The 18,965-nt window shown below is 41.6% G+C and overlaps 1 protein-coding gene across 2 annotated transcripts in view; it reads right to left on the bottom strand.

The window, feature by feature from the left end:
* The window catches only part of TRIM9 (tripartite motif containing 9), a 105,556-nt gene that overhangs the window by 29,023 nt on the left and 57,568 nt on the right, over nt 1–18,965 (bottom strand). For both annotated transcript variants that reach the window (XM_008707614.2, XM_040620900.1), the window contains exons 2-5: nt 16,989–17,084; nt 14,606–14,728; nt 2,882–2,992; nt 1,604–1,757 (exon numbers count right to left, since the gene is read on the bottom strand). In XM_008707614.2, the coding sequence (XP_008705836.1) occupies nt 1,604–1,757; nt 2,882–2,992; nt 14,606–14,728; nt 16,989–17,084 (484 nt within the window). The remainder of the gene's footprint in view (nt 1–1,603; nt 1,758–2,881; nt 2,993–14,605; nt 14,729–16,988; nt 17,085–18,965) is intronic.

The raw sequence follows: 18,965 nt of genomic DNA on the forward strand, positions 1-18,965 counted from the left end.
TTATTAACAATCTATATACTCTTTACTCTAAAAATCAATTAAGGCATCATCCCAAAGCAATACATAATAAACGGAAAATGGGAAAACTGAAAATGAAAGAGCAAAATCCATGAAAGGGATGAGAGAGATACCTGCACAAGGTACACGGAGGAGTTTAGCTGTGATGTGAGTCGTAAGTGCAGAGCCCTAAAACTTGCTGGCTTAGGTGCTTTTCTCTGTCTGATAAAAGGAAGTACGTAGATTTTACTTAAAAACAAAAATTTTAAAGCACTAAATTCTAAGTCCTTTATTAGGTGCCTGCTTAAATTGGGAGAAGCAAAGAGCAAATCAATTTCTTCAGTTTTAAAAAAGATTAGAAAGTGACAAAATTACAGAGATGAAGAAGAGATAGGTAGTTGCCAGGGATTGGCAATGGCGGAGGGAAGGGGTGTAGGTATGACTATATGGCCATAATGGGGTAGCATGAGGGAGGTCTCTATGGTGGTATCTTGATTGCAGCAATGGTTAGATGACTCTACACACCTGACAAAATGGCACAGAGTGATACATATACACTGTACCAATGTTAATTCCTGTTTTGTTTTTTTTTAAGTGGGTTCCATGGTGGGTGTAGAGCCCAATGTGGGGCTTGAACTCACAACCCTGAGATCAAGACCTGAGCTGAGATCAAGAGTCAGATGCTTAACCAACTGAACCACCCAGGCGCCCCTCGTTTCCTGGTTTTGATATATGATGATAGTTATGCAAGATGGAACCATTGATGGAAACTGGGCTACAGGTACACAGGACCTCTCCTTACTATTTTTGCAACTTCCTGTGAATGTATAAATATTTCAACATGAAAGTTAAAAAAAGAATATTCTTCCAATGGATATTACTTACACTGCCATAAAAATATCATTGCATGGTTGGCTTTTTATTTTTCTTTGAAAGAGTTATTTTCCTTAAGATAATTTTAGGTACTTGCACTTCCCCCAGCCACCCAAAAAATCTCGGAGACCTTGCATATCCCTTAATCACATAAATCACATTTAACTTTAAAAAGTTAAAATTTATTTCAAACCTTCATTACCCTTCGGTAACCAGGCTTGCATTTTCCTGACCAGTGTTGGCAGGTCAACACTGACCCTCTCAAATTCCCACTAATTCGGGCTCAACCATTCGCTCACCACCTATCCATGATAGTAGTCATTTCAATTCTGGACTGGTTTGATTTATATCAATATTGCTGGGTTATTTTCTGTAACGAGATTTTATTTATGTACACTGATGTGGTCTCTATCTCCATATCTTTTTTTTTTTAATGTCAGCTATTCCCTGATGCTGGGCTTCTGACATGTCTTAAGATTCTTAAAGAGGCAAGCATTGAGTTTACCTGAATTTATCTGGCTTTCTGAGAGGTAGGTCACCTGGCTACATGATAAGCTAGGAGCCACTCCAGACTTTTGTACTATTGTGTGTGTTTACTTCCCTACCTCTTAGGTGATTTAGAAACCTGCCAGCTGCCTTTTGTTTGCTGCAGTCTGGCACAAAGCCTCGATCCCGCTTCAGGCACCAGCACCCGCTCGGGATGTTGCTCTATTTGGGGGACGCAGACACGCACCTTTCATCTGCACGAAGTCGAGCTGGTGAATGGATTGCAGCAGAGGACTGTTGTCCAGACTCAGGTCAAAGTCCGTGGTCATCCTGGGAGTGAGCGTGCCTTTCCCCCACTGGTCCTCAGTCAGGTGCACTCTCCTTATGAGGGCGTCGGAGATCTAATCACATCAAAGGCCACAGCCTAAGAAATATACCACCACCCTGGACGCAGAGCACCGCCCCTCCACTCTCCGGGGGCATCACCAAGCCACTTGGGACTCATACCTCTCCTGTCTCCATGTGGGCAGTGAGAAGCCTATTAAGACAAGGGTCACCCATGCAAACCTGGGTGGTTTCGTGAGTCAGAGGGAGCCACTATAAATAGTTAGCAGCTGTAAACTGCTCTAATGGAAACCTGGATATATGCTAATGCTCTTTATGACTAATCAGCTAAAAGCCAACAACATTAAATAATATGTTGGTGGTCAGTTAATTTTAGTAGAACTAAAAGCCCTAAGTTTCTAAGAGGAGGTGTGGGTATTCTGTCAATGCTTGGAATGAGTTTTATAAAATAGTTTAGAGAGGCTGCATATGGTAATCTGTAAAGTGGAATTTCTTACACTTTAAGCCCATCATCTTCTGTATCACTTTATTCTTTGATAGAGAACTCTTTCATTTCTTTTATTTAATCTCCTTTGTCACTCTTGGCCAGTTTGATAAAATGCAAATTGGAAGGAATCTATGTATTCTTTAATAAAAGCTCCCTTAATCATTGAGATCAAAACTTAAGTAAAATTCAGCTGACATCATCACATCTCATTAAAACAATCAACACTGAAAAAATCATGAGAAATCCAAGGAATGAAAACATTTCACTTTATTTGGGAAATCACTGATTAATTGGCTGGTAGAAACTGTCAAGAAGGTGAAAGCCTTGCATATTTAGACATTTCTAGCTGACAACGCTGTCCAAGATATTAGTGGAAAGGGACCCAGTTCTTAGGCAAGGCAGTAACTCTGCTTTGGAGGAACTTACAGGGAATTACATTTTCATGATTAAACATGAACAAAAACAAATTTTCAGAAGCCCATATGCTTCTCAATCTTGTAGCACATGGTGGCAGAGACTTTCAGGAAGTCAGTGGAGTTTTGCTGGTGCCCACATGTGCATGGCAGTGTGAAGGTGGGTTCCATTGTGGAGGGATCCATGCTCAGCAAGGGCTGCGGGGAGTCTGGCTGTGGCGCTGTAGACTGAGTTTCATGGGACACTGAGAATCTGAAGTAGAAACTAGTTGGCACTTACCTGCAAAAAGCCACTAGGATCATTTTCCTTAATGACCTCCAGGCAGTACTCCATGAGACCTGTGGTCTGGCGCAATTTTACTGTGCAGTGAGAGATCTGATCTCGAACCACCTAGGATTGATGAGAGAACAGAATGGTCCAAAGTGGCACAGGATGAAAAAGCAGCAAACTGTGGTGCCTGAAGGGACGTCTTCCTCAGGCTTCCCTTGCTCCCCATCTTCCCGGAAGCTGGTACTGTGAGCTGTTCTAAGTGGGAGGTCCTGGAGAGTCTACGAGGAGCTGAGTAACCCGAGGTGTGGCTGCAGCTTCTGTTCTGTGAACAATCACCCACCCGCTCCCACCCTGTGCCTCTCTTCTAAAGAGCAAACGTCCCCATCTGACCCCAATTCTTTCTCATTCTGATTCTTCTCCCTGAGTGGATGGTGGGATGGGGAAAGACAATGAGCTAATGACAGCAAGGAAGCCAAAGATGGACGCAGAGTTAAGTTTTGAGTATAACTCACTTAGAAGCAGTCACTGCCTCATTTGGGAGAGCAGTTTTTTGTTTTGTTTTTTTTTTAAAGATTTTTATTTATTTATTTAGACAATGAGAGAGCGAGAGAGAATGAGCAGGGGGAGCAGCAGAGGGAGAGGGAGAAGTAGACTCCCTGCTGATCAGCGAGCGATGCGGGGCTGGATCCCAGGACCCTGGGATCATGACCTGAGCTGAAGGCAAACGCTTAACTGACTGAGCCGCCCAGGCGCCCGTGGGAGAGCAGTTTGAAAGGCTCTCTACCGTGCTGCGAGTCTGCTTTACCCTAGAAAGGCATCTCTCTGAATGTGTAGTTTCTGCCTCTGGGAAGCTGTCTTTGCCCAGTGTCAAACACGACAGTCCTTGGAAAGTTTCTTTCTTCGAATATGCTCATTTTCCATGTCCTCTGCTCAGTAACCCAAATCCTGAAGTGGTTTCTTTTTTTTTTTTTTTTAAGATTTTATTTATTTATTCGACAGAGATAGAGACAGCCAGCGAGAGAGGGAACACAAGCAGGGGGAGTGGGAGAGGAAGAAGCAGGCTCATAGCAGAAGAGCCTGATGTGGGGCTCGATCCCATAACGCCGGGATCACGCCCTGAGCCGAAGGCAGACGCTTAACCGCTGTGCCACCCAGGCGCCCCCCTGAAGTGGTTTCTGAGGCTAGAGTGGAACAAGTTTTCTAGGAACGTCAATTACTTACATCCTTGATATTTATACTACTTTGCAAAAGCCTCAAAAGTATCCAGCCTTCTGGATTTTATAAATAATAACTAAAAGGAGTTTTAATAATAATTATTGAAAAAAAGCTTTTTCTTTGTTCCTTTTCAGTTTTGATTTTACATTTTCCATTAAAGATTATTACATCTACTTTCAAAAAACAGTTGGAAAATAGACAAAAAAAGCAGTCATCTCACCATTCTAATGCAAATTTTTAAAGCATTTTGATATTTCCTTTTAGGTTTCATCCTTGAGCTAGATATATTTATAGTTGCAATCATAATATGTGACAATTTTACCTCCTTCCCACTTAACACTATACCATAGGCATTTTACATGTTGCCACCATCAATAGATGTTACTGGCTCCATAAATATCGCACTGAGTGGGTTATCATAACTAATTAATCATTCCTGTTCCTCTATTTTTGTACATTTAAATTCCTCCTAATTTTTTTTGACAATTCATCCATTTATTATTGCTGGTGTGTGTTTCTCATTTTTTTTTTATTGTGATAAAATATACATAACATAAAATTTACAATTTTAGCTCTTTTTTAAAAAATATTTTATTTATTTATTTGAGAGAGAGATAGTGACAGTGAGAGAGAGAGAGAGAACGAGCAGGGAGGAGAGGGAGAAGCAGGCTCCCCACTTAGCAGGGAGGCTGACATGGGACTCAATCCAGGACCCCGGGACCACGACCTGAGCCAAAGGCAGATGCTTAACTGACTGAGCCACTCACGTGTCCCAACCTTAGCTATTTTTAATTAGATAATTCTGTGGCATTAAATACATTCATATTGTTGTGCAACTGTCATCACCATCCATTTCCAGAATTGTTTTTATCTTTCCAAACTAAAACTTTGTACCCATTAAACAATAACTCTCTATTCTTCCCTCCCCACTGGCCCCTGGCAACAACACCATTCTACTTTCTGTCTCTATGGATTTGACTACTCCAGGACTCCATGTAAGTGGAATCATACAGTATTTGTTCTTTTGTGACTAGCGAATTTCATTTAGCATGATGTCTTCAAAGTTTATACATGTTGTAGCTGATGTCAAAATTTCCTTCCTTTTTTTTAAAGATTTATTTGTTTTAGGGAGAGAGAGACCATGAGCAAGAGGGGCAAAGGGAGAGGGAGAGAGAAACGCAAGCAGTCTTCATGCTCAGCACAGAGCCCAATGCAGGGCCTGTGATCGCAACCTGAGCAGAAACCAAGAGTCAGAAGCTTAACTGACTGTGCCACCCAGGCACTCGTGAATTTCCTTCCTTTTAAGACCGAATAATATTCCATTGTAAGTACATACCACATATTGTTTATCCATTCATCCATTGATGGACACTTGGGTTGCTTCTACCTTTGGCTATTGTGGATAAAGCTGTTATGAATGTGGGTATACAAGTATCTGTGAAAGTGTTTCACTTCTTTTGGGTATATACCCTGAAGTGGAATTGCTGGATTATATGGTAATTCTACTTTAGTTTTTTGAGAAATCATCATACTGTTTTCTGTAGCAGCTGCACCATTTTATATTCTCATTAGCAATGCACAAGGGTTCCAATTTCTCCACATCCTCACCAACACTTATTACTATCTTTTTTTAAAAAAATAATAATAGCCATTCTAATGGGTGTGAAGTGGCATCTCATTGTGGTTTTGATTTGCATTTCCCTAATGACTAGTGATGCTGAGCGTCTTTTCATATGCTTATTGGCCATTTGTATATCTCCTGTGGATAAATGTCTATTCAAGTCCATTGCCTGTTTTTTAATTGGGTTGTTTGTTTTTTTGCTTTTGATGCACAAAATTTATAAATTTTCATGAAGTCCAATTTGTCTACCTTTTCCTTTGTCCCTTGTGCCTTTGGTGCAATATCCAAGAAATTACTGCCAAATCCAGTGTCGTGAAGCATTTGCCCTGTGTTTTCATCTAAGAGTTCTATACTTTCAGTTCTTAAGTTTAGGTCTTTGGTCCATTTTGAGTTAATTTTTGTATATGGTGTTAGGTAATGGTCCAACTTCATTCTTTGGCATGTGGATAGCCAGTTTTTCTGGTGTCATTTGTTGTAAAACTGCCCTTTCCCCACTGAATGGTCTTGGCACCCTTGTCAAAAATCATACTGTTTTCATTATTGTAGCGTGGCTGTTAAGTTATGTAATCAGGAAGCGTGAGAACTCCAGTTCTGTCCTTTTACACGATTGTTTTGGCTCTATGGAGTCTCCTAATTTTTTGACAGATGATTTATTACCACTTTTTCACTTTTAATAAAATTAAAAATTTTAAAAAAGTGTAGGATTTAAAATCTCCATATCAGAATTGGTGAAAGAAACCAACTTTAATGTGAAGATTGTTTTGTGATTTTTGGAGGGGAGAGGGGAGATCAAATTTAAAATTCAGTGATTGACTTATTTTCTTCTGACATCTAGTATTCTGTCAAACCACCACCCCTATCTGTTGGTCTGGGCTTGTGGAATGCAAATTATTTTATTTTTTTTTAATAAAAAGTAAACAGGAAGGTTAAGTTTCTGCTTCTTAGGGGGGAAAACCACCAAACACCCAAAATATATAAAAAAACCCAGGACAGGTGACCTACAGCTAATATGCTACTCTCTGCTATCTTAGGTATAACTAAATTGTTCCCAGAAAATGTTCTGATATTTTGGTAGCCAGTGCATCAATGCTTCTAGATAGCAGAAGCCTCAGCAGTCGGCAATCACTATCCAAATGGCATCTGTCCTAGGACTGAGCATGCATAACTGACTGGTGTTCAAGTGTGAATAACAAGCACAGACTAGATCTGGGCATTGTAACCCAAAGTGAGTCTGCTGCTGAGGCAAAATAGACTTGAACTGTCGTTTTTATTTCCCAGAGCATTCAGATCAATGATAATTTTATGACCTAAATGTACTGAAATAAATACGTAATTAAGCCTCATAAAATTCCATGTCTGCTTCTATAAACTTCCTTCTTAAGCAAGATTCATTTGATGCCAAAGGAGTGTCTGAATGTTGGGGCTCTCCAACGACTTGTAAGAAGCTTCACTGTAGTAAAGAGTTGGTGACTTTCAGAGGGGCTTTGCCATTGGCTCCTGTATTCCATCGTTCAAGCTTCTTGGAAGGACTCAATATCCCTAAGTTCCTGGCTCTCAACTCTCACTGTTGCAACAATGGATTTTGGCCCATCTTTTTACATTTTAATCAACCATTTCACAATGATCCCAAAAGCCTGTGATAAAAATCACTGCTAAAAATTAAACTACAGGGTTCCCAGAAGCAGCACTTTTGGGTGTGTTGTAATTGACATCTAGTTTCTGAATTAATTTGGCAAGATTTTCCATCCTATGGAAATCAGCCAAATAATTAGATCTTCTAAGAGTATAAATATTTTTTCTCTAGTTGAGTGTTTTTATCAGCTCTCTTACTTGTTACCTTCTTCACTCTGTGTTATTTCTACTACTATTATTATTCATCTCTTGTTTTATTTTTTGGGAAAACAATTCCTGGGAAGCCAGGCCACGTCACTTTTTCTTTGAGTTCCACATTTCTGCGCAGTTGCTCTGAGGCTCCAGAGAAACCATTCGCACCATGTTTGCAGCTGGCTGGAGTTAACAGTTCCTTTTCTTAGGAAGGAAATGTGCAAGTTGCAAGAATGACACAAACAGGGACTGGGAAACAATCTTCCCGCTTTCATCTGCATTATGGCCTAAACCAGCTCTCTGGGGACAATGAAGTAATCTTTAGTTCATAGTTTCAGGGAAGGCTTTCACAATTTTATTAGCGGTCCCCATCTGTTCAGGATGGCAAGTCCTATTGATCACTTGAACGTTTTTATTTTGTTAAGTGGCAAATTTATTAAGGTCATTCCTTGGGTCAAGATATGTCACTGACACCTACTCAGAAAAGGTGAGTTTGAGAACGGACTGCTGTGTCCTTCTGAATGCTCAAATATTTTCACTAGCATAGAGTAATCCGTGATAGCTTATACAAGTGTAAAATTCTGTTCTGCCTATCCACAACTACATTTCCCATCCCGTCTCTAGTAGACCAATCTCTTCCCTCCACTCAGCTCATGTAACACAGCCAGCAGCAAGAACTGAAGTTAATTAAAGTGAATTTCCTTATCTTACCCAATTTGACCTTGACACCTTCCTCTACCTCCATTCACCTCTCCATCTTATGTGCGTGTGGCTCTTTAAAATTTTTATTTATTCTTCTTAATAAATACTTTCACTCATACTGTTTTCTCTCATCATGGGGTCTGCAGGGATACCACTAATGAATTTTTAGTCTAAGTAAACACTAACATTCTCTCTCTTATTTCAAGAAATTCTTTCTTAAATATTATTTATACTTTCCCATCACAGCTTAAAACAGTTTCCCTAAGTATATAAGGTAATCCTTTTTTTTTTTTCTATGTAAGGTACAAGTACTCTCAAGATGCAAGGTTGAAGAATTTATTCTTCACAGGTCCTTTCGGTCAGTGAGAGGAGTTTCTACATGTACCATCATTCCTAAAGCAAGATGACCAACAAATGCTTGGAATGGATTCACTTGTGAGTTATAGGTGAAGAGATGGCCATGAGATTCATCTAGTAAAATAACAAATTCTCTTGTGTTTTTTTTTCCTAGAGTAGAATATTATCCCCTATATTATCATTATATTCACTAAAACTTAGAGGCATTTAAATTAAGGAAGAGCATTTTTAATATTTCACATGCCACCATTCTCCCACATGATTATAGGCAACTATTCCCCCGCCTTCTCTTGATACCACTCTCTGTACTAATGTTATTAATTTACCCACATGGCAACAAATCATTTCAAGGACCAGTCTTGAGGCTTTGCATTTTTAATCAAGAAAAGGATTGTTTAGCTCTATTAAATAAAACATGTATCTGTTTTAGAAGGCTTGAGATTTTAACAGCAAAACTGAAATTTCCATTCCAAAAGTGTGAATGCCACCAATAGCCTCATCAATAAACATTGAGTGGAGTATGCAAAGTACACACTTAGTGTGTGGAATACGACATCCCCGTACAGAGAAGTTAATGAAGAAATACAAGTCCTTTGGAGAGATACGGGTTTTGGTGTGGTCCCACCCACTCAGGAGAACATTTACCATTTATCGTGGGCCACAGTAAAAGTGATGCATACAACATGGTATTTTGCAGGCTGCGAGGTGCAGGGAGACACACATTACTCTCACCTTCAAAGTATGTGTTTACTGCCCTCTGGAGGTAAGGGATGTCACTCAGTCTGAGATCAGGCAAAGGGTGTTAAAGAAGGTCTGTGGCTGTCCTCCATTGACATTGCCAAAGTGGGTAAAGAGTGTTCAGAAGAGTGTCCCCTAACTGTGGTGAGCTCCAGCTGTGTGTGGTGGCATCCTGGTGATTCCATGCGCACCAGGGCACTCTGTCCTGTACCGTCCCTCTGTGACTTTTGTTCCTACATGTAGGAAGCAGAGGATCGCAGCATTTGCCAAATGAATTTCCCATTAATGATAGCCTTATAATCCATAATAATTGTGGTTAAAATTTTAGAGTTGGCCCCCGAAGGGCAGTCAAAGGTTTCAAGTGTTCCAGTGTGCCTAATTTTTCCAAATGTCTTCATTGTAATGGACTTATAGAACCTTATTGCCAGTAGTTTTACTGGGTTTGAGCTGATTATTGGCTTAAATTTGTTGCTTTTTCTTTCTAGTAATGGCTCTAGCCAGTCAAATCCTATCTAATTATTTAAAAAAAAATCTGTAAGCTTGGATAGGTCTGTCTTCCACCCTTCCTCCTTCTCTCCCTCTTTCTCTCTTTCTTTCTTTCCCATCCCCCCGCCCAATCTAAATCAAAAGATTACTAGCCTGTTTTGAGGCAACGGCAAAATAGCTTAAGTAAGCAATTTGACAAGCCAATAATGTCCCTAGTGTAAATTTGTACTCTGCATTATATGACCATATAATTAATTTTTAAAATAAACATAATGGGAGCATGACAGGCAATACATGGTAAATAATAATAAAGACAATGATGACGATAATGATATGACTCTAACAAAGTCTAACAGTACACTTGGTTTCAAAGTCAAACATTCTGTATATAGTTACAATTGGGATGTGGAGGTCTGCTGTAAAAATGAAAAGCTGTGAAAAACAGCAAACTTTATCATTATCTTTTAGCATTCTCGCTGGGTAATTTTGTTGGTACGTTCATTTACCAACCACACATGGAAATTAAAGATTAGACTTTTTCAGAATATTTTCTAATAACTATAACTTTATTTTCTTCCAGACAATCTTAGAATTGAAAGGTAACCAAGAAGACACCTGTCACCTTGTACTATTCATATGAATTTACTCTAAAATATATTGGAGCAAATATACATTTAAGACGATTGTAGAATTATTTCAAATTCTGAGTGTTACATAAATAAAAACCATTCTCAGATATTTCTTTGAGGTTACTAAAAGAGAAATGACATTTGTAAGTTTCCTGAGAAAACCATGGATCTCATTTAATGGCACATTTAAACGTAGTCACAAATTCCCTGTGCGGATCACAGACAGTAAGGATATTTTAAGGCCTTACTCAGGTCAGGAAGGCCCAGGAAGAATGGTAACAAAACACCTAGTTCAAACAAGACAGCTGGGGGATCCGGTTTATGGTGCTTATTGTGGGGATTTTGCCCAAGTTGTCCCAACCATGAATCAGTAGTATTTCTTGAAAGCTCAAAAGCATTTTTTCCCCTTCAGTAGCTTTCTGACATTTGATTCATTCACCACATCCTGAAAATAGAAATCTGTCTCCCAGTGTTTTTTATTTCAAACCACAGAATAGTATTAACCATAATTTATATCTCAAATATTCTTAAAATATGGTCACAGCTGCATACATATGTCTCAAAGCCTTTTTTTACTAACTTTAAAAATAGCTCACCAAAATTTGTGAACTATTTTATAGGGTGATCAATTAAAAACTCAAGCCACTTTCTTAGGCTCAGAGGCAATCGCACCTGTGTATAGACTAATTCTACACCACATACTCTGGTATTAAGGGAAAGTAAGTCCCTAGGAGCACTTCAGTGTGCTTGATGCCACTACATTTCCAGGCATTCTCTCTCAATGCTAACAACATTAAGGGCTAACATTTCCTGAGGACTGTGCTAAGTGCTTGGCAATGCTCTGTGAGGTGACCACCCCTTCTGGCCTGATTTTACCCACAGGTGATAGTAACTGAGCCAGAGACTTGCCCACAGTTAGAGACCTAGTAAGTGATAAAGTGTGTCCTCACACCCCGTGTTCTATGACACAGAAGCTGGGCTCTTCACCTCTCAGCTCGGGCTTGTCTCAGAACCAGAACCATCCAATCTGCTCAAGCAATCAGTGCTTTCAGAGAGGGGCATGAGGAGATGATAAAGACTGGCTTTGTACACACTCCCTTTCCAGCATCCCCAGCCTTTTGGATTGCTCAAGAAGAGAAAGTTGCCAGAAAAATACACACACAACTCTCCTCTTTGTCAGCGAAAAGCAGGCCCCTAGAGAACTCTGCCAAAGGGGAGCGGAAGACCATAAGATTATCCCTGCCCGACTGTGAGTGATGGGTCAGCCAACAAAGACAGAAAGAAGTACTGTGCTTGGCAAGGGATGTCTATAAAAGGCCAGTCTTTTCTCACAAATCTGAGTAGCAACAGAAATGACAAGAAAGGGGAAAGGCAGGAGGAGAAAAGCAGAGGGAGGGAGACTTGGAGGCTGGCGTCCGCAGTCCCAGGGTTGTCGGCGCTGCTGGCGGTTTTTAGTAGGGACATACAATCCGCTGAAAACAGCAGAGAAACAAATCGCTCACAACAGAAGACAGAACAGCTTTGCTGCCGTGAGGGACAACCAGCCACCTGCCTCTTGTTTCCGGGGCTCTTGGGGATCTGGGGCAGGGCACTCCACGCTGGGCAGGGTGGAATGAGAGCAGGCAGCTGCCTCTGCTCCGTGGCCCCGGGCGCATCAGTGTGCCCCGCTGGAGCAGGTCACCAGTACNNNNCTAGCTGTGCCCCCCCCCCCCCGCCCCCGCACAGCCCATCCCGCAGGGACAGCACTATGCAGGGGCTCCTAGGGGCTCTCATGCCCCTCTGCTGCTGTTAATATGGATAAATGATGCTTTCTCAATCTGCAATTCCCTTTTCTGTCCAGATCGCTGCCCTCATGGCTCTGCCATGTAGAAAACCTGCAGTGGCCGCCATAGGCCGTGTATGATTTATCACAAATGGTTCACCGTGTTCTGTTTAAAGATACCAAGAAGGTGTCTGCAATGTCTTAAAAAAGAGATTTCCACTGAGAAAAAGTTAACATTTGGTGACTACATACCAAAATGGTTGGTCTACCATGTAGAGGGAAAACCCAGCCATTCAGCTCATTTCCTAAACACAGCTACGGTTTTACTTTAAAGAACTCCAAGCGATTCCAGTGATATTTGAGTTCCACTGTACAATAAAAGTTCTAGGTGTCTGAAGGGTGTGCGATGAAGGGCTATAGTGACTCTCTGTTCGTAATGTTAGAGCAGGTATGGAAACAGGTTTGAGTTCGTTCTAGGATGAACCTAACAGGGTCTTCCAGTTAAACCCACCACTAAGAAACAGTAATGGCGTCTCTGGAAGGAGTGTTATCATTGCCAGCCTTGGTTTCCTGTCCAAACCAACAGGAAGAGAGAGCTGAGGCTCTCTGAATGTTAGAGCCCTGTGCACTTTTCTTTCCCAACTCCTGCTTCAGATTTAACTTCAAGCCATGCAATTTTCTTTATCAAGGAATCTTCTGTGCCTCTCCTTGATAAAACTGTACGGCCACGGTCTCATCAGGAATGTTCAGAGAGATATGGCCCTGACCGAGCACCAGAGGGGGTCAGGCCAGCAAACTTCCTCATGGGGCTTAGCCCTCAGGAGCTCTTTCAGGCTTGGGCCTTGTTATCCCAGCTCTACCTCCTGCCTGGTGCAGTTCTAGAGGCCCTCTCAGAGTGACACCTGAGGCGGGGAGAAAGGTTTATATTCCAGCCACATTATATGACACTGACTGTTTGGAAGGAAAAAGCAGGTGTGTGGCTCTGTGTTTTGCAGCAGGTGGGCCGTGGAAGAGGGAGCCTCTTAGAGGAGGAAGCTAGATTGGGGTTTTCTTACTTTTGGAGAAAACTAAGCTTCCCTGGGGAGCGCCTATTCTGTATCAGGCTGCCTGGCCCCCTGCCTTCTGGCCGCGCCCCCTGGGGCTCGGGGTCCCGGTGTGTGGCTGAGGCACAGAGTAAAGTTGGAAGGTTGGTGATTCTGCTGCTCAGGGCTCAGCATTGCCAGTCTTACCACGGATCTTGCCACGGACTCATGCCCTAGTTAGCAACTAGTTTATTGCCTGGTAACCATAAGATGGGTACTGGCCTGGCTTGAAGCTTCCCTGCCACCAAGCTTGAGCCCCAAATCTTGTAAGCAGTGTTCTCTTATTTCATTTTGAAACTCTTCCTTGGTTCTCCTACTGGAATCCCATTTGTTTAGAAATGGGGCCTTCCCCTATTCTTTGGAGACTACAGCCTGTTCCAAACCATCTAGGTGTATCTGATGCTTACGGGGCTTTTCATGAGCTCCCTTGAGGTCGTATCCATTCTCTGCTGCCCACTATTGAAGCTCCCTGATGTTGACTGCCTAACCCCACCAGAGAACCTGTAGTTCGACCTCACCTCTCCCTCTGCCCTAAGCAGGCTGGCACTGCATACCCCTTACCCTCCACCCTCTGGTAGCTACCCTGGGGCTTATTGGCAATGCATGTGGACCTCTGCTGACTGCCTACTTCTGAGCTCTCTCCTGCTGGGTCCTTCCCATCTCTCCAGCCTGCTCCCACATCTTGTTGCCCTGCTCCAATGGATGGGGTATCAGATGTCTTCAGGAAGAGCAATCTTTTTGCCAATGGGGCCCCAAACTCATAATCAATTGATTCCACAGTATGATGATAAAAGTCTGTGTAGCTATCCAGTTGCACAGTTCACTTCAGAAGTGAAGACAAATCTTGTTTTTTTTCTACAAAGTACGGTTTCCATTCCTATTTCAAAAGGACCTTTGCCTCTGTATGGTCACTCTGGCCACCCAGTCTATAATTTCAACCCCCTTCCCCAGTACTTCACATTCCCTAGTCCTTATTATTTTTCTTAGTGCTTTTTACTAAATACTGCATATTTTACTTACTTATCTTGCTTATTGTTTATCCCCTCTGGTGGAATATAAGCCTCATGAGGGCAGTAATTTTTATTTACCTAATTGTGCCTGTACCCAGAGTAATTCTTGACCCAGGGGAGTCACTCAACAAATACCAGTGAGATAAATGGGGGCGTGCATGGTGAATGAAGGGATGCTGGCTCCTTGCCCTCCAGGCCACTGGCCACCCAAGACTGTGGGCATCTGGCCTACCCATCTAGCCTGTCCATCCTGGCCCTGGGAGCCTGGCTCCTTGGCTTTCCGCTCTCCCCATGGCACAGCACTCACCTTCAGCTTGTGCTCATGTTCCTTGTTGACACGTGCAAGCAGCTGGGCTTTCCTTCTGTTGAGGGCATCAATGAGAGCATCACATTGGGCCACAAGGCAAGCTTCAAACTCCACACTGTTCTCCTGCACAAGAGAGCACATGTCTTAGCCCCAAAGCCTCTGGGCTCCTTGGGCTGCCAGAAAAAACAGAGCTCCCCTGCCCATTTGTGGGGTGGAAATCCCTGCTGAAGGAGATGAAAAGGAAGTCCACAATGCACATTTAGCATTTTTAAAGTAACTGGATAAATTTCACTCTACAGTGGTAGTGTTCCCTTGAATTTTACAATGAAAAAGATAAATATTACTTAATAAATTTGTTTTTATCGAAAGGAAATCATCTCCACAGTTCACATTATATTGTGTAAAATAAAGCTCAGTTTGTAGAGTTGAACACGAATCCTTCTGAGAGACGGTGTTATGTCCACTTATATATGGTGGAAGGTGGCATTCAGAGAGGCTGGCTGCCTGAATGGGTTGTGTGTGGTGGAGGAAGGAGAATTAAAGAATCTTTAAATTCAAGAAGAAAGAGAAGAAAGAGGATGGCAGTGGTCTTCAATTTAAAATAATAACCCAGTGACAACAGAAGTTTATAAGAATAATCATGGGCAAAAGTACTTGCTCCTTTCATTAAGGAAAGCAAACAATGTGCATAGGTGGTCAAGAACAATTAGTATATTTAGCAGGCATCCACCAACCGTACAGGTTATGAACCAGCCACTTGTGGAGAGAAAGCTAACCACGTTCTAAATGAATTATAGCTTCTCCATGATTTTAAATCGAATGCCAGACCTAACTCTTTACTTGATTTAAATCTATACATGATGTAGACATTTCTTTCAAGCAATTCTCTCCTAAATCATAAGCATTCATGAACAGTCATCCTTTCAATATGTAATTTTGAGTGTCAAACCATAATCTGCAAAACAATTGTAATTCATAGCAAATGAAAGATGAATACTCAATATACACGAATAGCACTGAAAAAAATAGCATCCGACTGAGTCAACCGTAAGCTTTTACGGGCTGGCAAGAAAGAACAGCTTAGCCGATCGAATTTTAATTTACTCCCAAAGTCATAAAGAACTGCGTCTCTTCATACAAGGACATACCGATAGGTATCTGATAACTTCTCAAATGCCAGATCTTCTTCGTTTAAGGTGTGCATTAGTAACTGCTAGAGCAACGACTTCTACGTGTGAAGTTTTGGCTTTCATGACAACTGCTTGTGAGTACTCAGCAGTCCTATAGAAAACATCGTTTAAGAGCTCTTTATTTCCCATGCAGGGCAATATTGGGAGGATGAGGGCAGCTTTCTTACAGGTTCTGAGGCAGAGCAGAAAGAAAGCTTTGCTCTGATGAAGAGGTGGGGTGCAGAGACAAAAGCAAAGAAGGGACTGACTGATAACCTCTGTTGCTCTGGAAAACAGAGGGAAGTGTACAACTGTTAGGTTGTTAGGGAATCAAAAGTTTTAACATGAGCATATATGCAAAAAAGGGTGAGGAAATCAGTGTGAGATGTTTGAAAGTCTGGCTTACATTTAAAAAGATATTTCTACCTTGACATGGGTTAAATATTAACTCAGAAAGCAATTTACTGGAGGCCAGAGTGGAGGTTATCTCTGTGAGGCAACCTCAGAACATAAGAACAGTAAACAGTGCAGAACGTCATTATTTAAGCATCTCGTGCAGTTTATGGGTTCTTCCCTTTAGCAACAGTGGAGAATTCACAAGCTCTCAAATGTGGGCCGATCTGTGGGTCATTGCATCCAAATAAAGCAATCTGAAATTATACTACCAGGGGGGATCTTGGTTGGAAAATATTTAAGTGTCTAAGTAGAGAAGAAGAATTACTATGGGCAGGAAGGAAGGAAAGAGGGAAGGAGGAAGGAAGGGAGGGAGGGAGGGAGGGAGGGAGGGAGGGAGAAAAGGGAAAATGTGACCTGTTTGTTATTATCAGATAAGATATAATTATTACAAGGTGTTTTGGGAACCTGTGGAGATTAAAAAACTCAACAATTATGACTCTGAATTCAGAAAGAGGCCTCTTTCTGAATCCACAGTAGTAGAGAATTAGGACTCAGTGCTGAAGACAGGAGCTATTTGGAAAACCATGTTGTATTGCTGGCTTGTGGGCAAAATAGAACCACCTCGAGAAGGGGGCATATTTGAAGTTGATCTGCACGTGTGTTTGTATTAGAAGAGAGCAGGAAAAAATAATTGGAATTTCCCCACAACACAGAAAAGTAGAAGAAACAAATTTCCCCACGATGCAGCTACATTGAACCCATGGCGGGGTGGGGGGGTGGGGGCGGGTGTTGCATTCTGTCTCAGGTGCTGCCAATACCTGGATCTGCTGGACCATGTTGCGGAGCTGCACCAGAAACTCCTTGGCTTCTTTGGCCCTGTCTGACAGTCCATTCAGGGCCTGGGAGAGCTGGCTCTGCAAAGATAAAGAAGGAAACCGTGGAGCTATAATCTCAGGAAGTAGCAACAAGGTCGTACAGAGTTGTTTAATCCAAGACCCAGGAGTTTTCAACCTCCTCAGATTCTTCTTGTCAGAGCTTGGGACATTTAGCCAACATTTGTACATGAGGATTCTGGCAATAATGGCATCCAGGAACCTTCCACAGGCTCCTGAGAACTTTGTCCTCTGAAGCAGGGAAAACTACTGGCCATTTCGGAGGCCCTTGCCCCCGGATATCTGTCTGGAATTTCCTCATCTCATTAATTCATTTAATTAATTCAGCAATAATTTATTTAATTTGAAATTAAAAGAAAACAGTGAGTCAGATGATGTGATAATTGTCAAAATGATTTAGGCCAAAGTGCTATTGGTCTGGGTCTGGGGCAGGAAGAATATTGATGCAAAGTCTTCTCCTAGCAGCCTAGGCATATCCTCCCATCTCTCCTGTAAATTACAGAGACAAACTCCATTCCCACAACATCTTCTTTGAAAACTAAAGCCCACTCCCCTCCTTGCCAACATAATACCTCAACCACTCTTCCCTTTCAAGTGAAAGGGCAGAATCTTAAAATTATATCTCTTGGTCTAATGAATGTTTCTGTGTCTTTTAAAAAATTTTTAAATCCAGTGTAGTTAACATACAGTGTTATCTTAGTTTCAGGTGTACAAGAGAGTGATTCAAAAATTCTCTACATTACTCAGTGCTCATCAAATTAAGGCTACATTTAATCCCCTTCATCTTACCAAATGATCCAGTAATTCCACTACTGGGTATTCACCCAAAGAATACAAAAACACTAATTTGAAAAGATACACACATGCCTATGTTTATTGCAGCATTATTTACAATAGGCAGACTATGGAAGCAGCCCAAGTGTCCACCAAGAGATGAATGGATAAAGAAGATGTGGTATATATATACAAGGGAATATTACTCAGCCATAGAAAAGAATGAAATCTTACCATTTGCAACCACATGGATAGAGCTAGAGAGTATAAGGCTAAGTGAAAGTTCTTCTCTTATATTTGCCTTATTAAATACAAAGTTGGGCACTGGATCTCTTTAAAAATATGCATGCCAAATGCTTGATAGAAGCAATGTGGGGAGGTAGAAAGAACACAGGCCTTGGAAGGGTTCCAATTCTGCTGCTGTCCTTTACTAAATGTGACCTTGAGAAAGTTACCTGTGCCTGAGTTACTCCAATGTAAAAAATGGGAAGCATAATAATGTTTTGTAGTTGGGTTATCATGAGGGTTTAGTGCCTTCACCAATGCAAAAGTTCCTGCTAGCTATGCGTAATGGTTAAGGGAACTACTCTGAATTCATAAATGCTACCAGTTACTGGCTGTTCAAACTTTTTTTTTTTAAAGATTTTATTTATTTATTTATTTGACAGAGAGAGAGAGAGAGAGAGAGGGAACACAAGCAGGGGGAGTGGGAGAGGAAGAAGCAGGCTCCCAGCGGGGCATGGAGCCTGATGAGGGGTTCAATCCTAGGATCCTGGGATCATGCCCTGAGCTGAAGGCAGACGCTTAACGACCGAGCCACCCAGGCGCCCGTGTTCAAACTTTTATACATAGTTCTACCTCCTCCATAAAATTAGAAGACTATTACTATTCTTAGGTGTTATGGGCCTTGCATGAAATAATTTAAAACTCAGAACCCCTCTGGTGCATGGTACATGCTTAATAAATGTTGGTTCTTATTAACTTTTTTTTTTTAAGATTTTATTTATTTATTTGAGAGGGAGACACAGAGGGTAAGCATGAGGTGGGGGTGTTTGGGGTAGAGGAGCAGAGGGAGATGGAGAAGCAGACTCCCCGCTGAGCAGGGAGCCTGAGGCAAGGCTCGATCCT

Source organism: Ursus maritimus, unplaced genomic scaffold, assembly GCF_017311325.1.
Source record: "Ursus maritimus isolate PB19 unplaced genomic scaffold, ASM1731132v1 scaffold_36, whole genome shotgun sequence".
NCBI classification, from domain to species: Eukaryota; Metazoa; Chordata; class Mammalia; order Carnivora; family Ursidae; genus Ursus; species Ursus maritimus.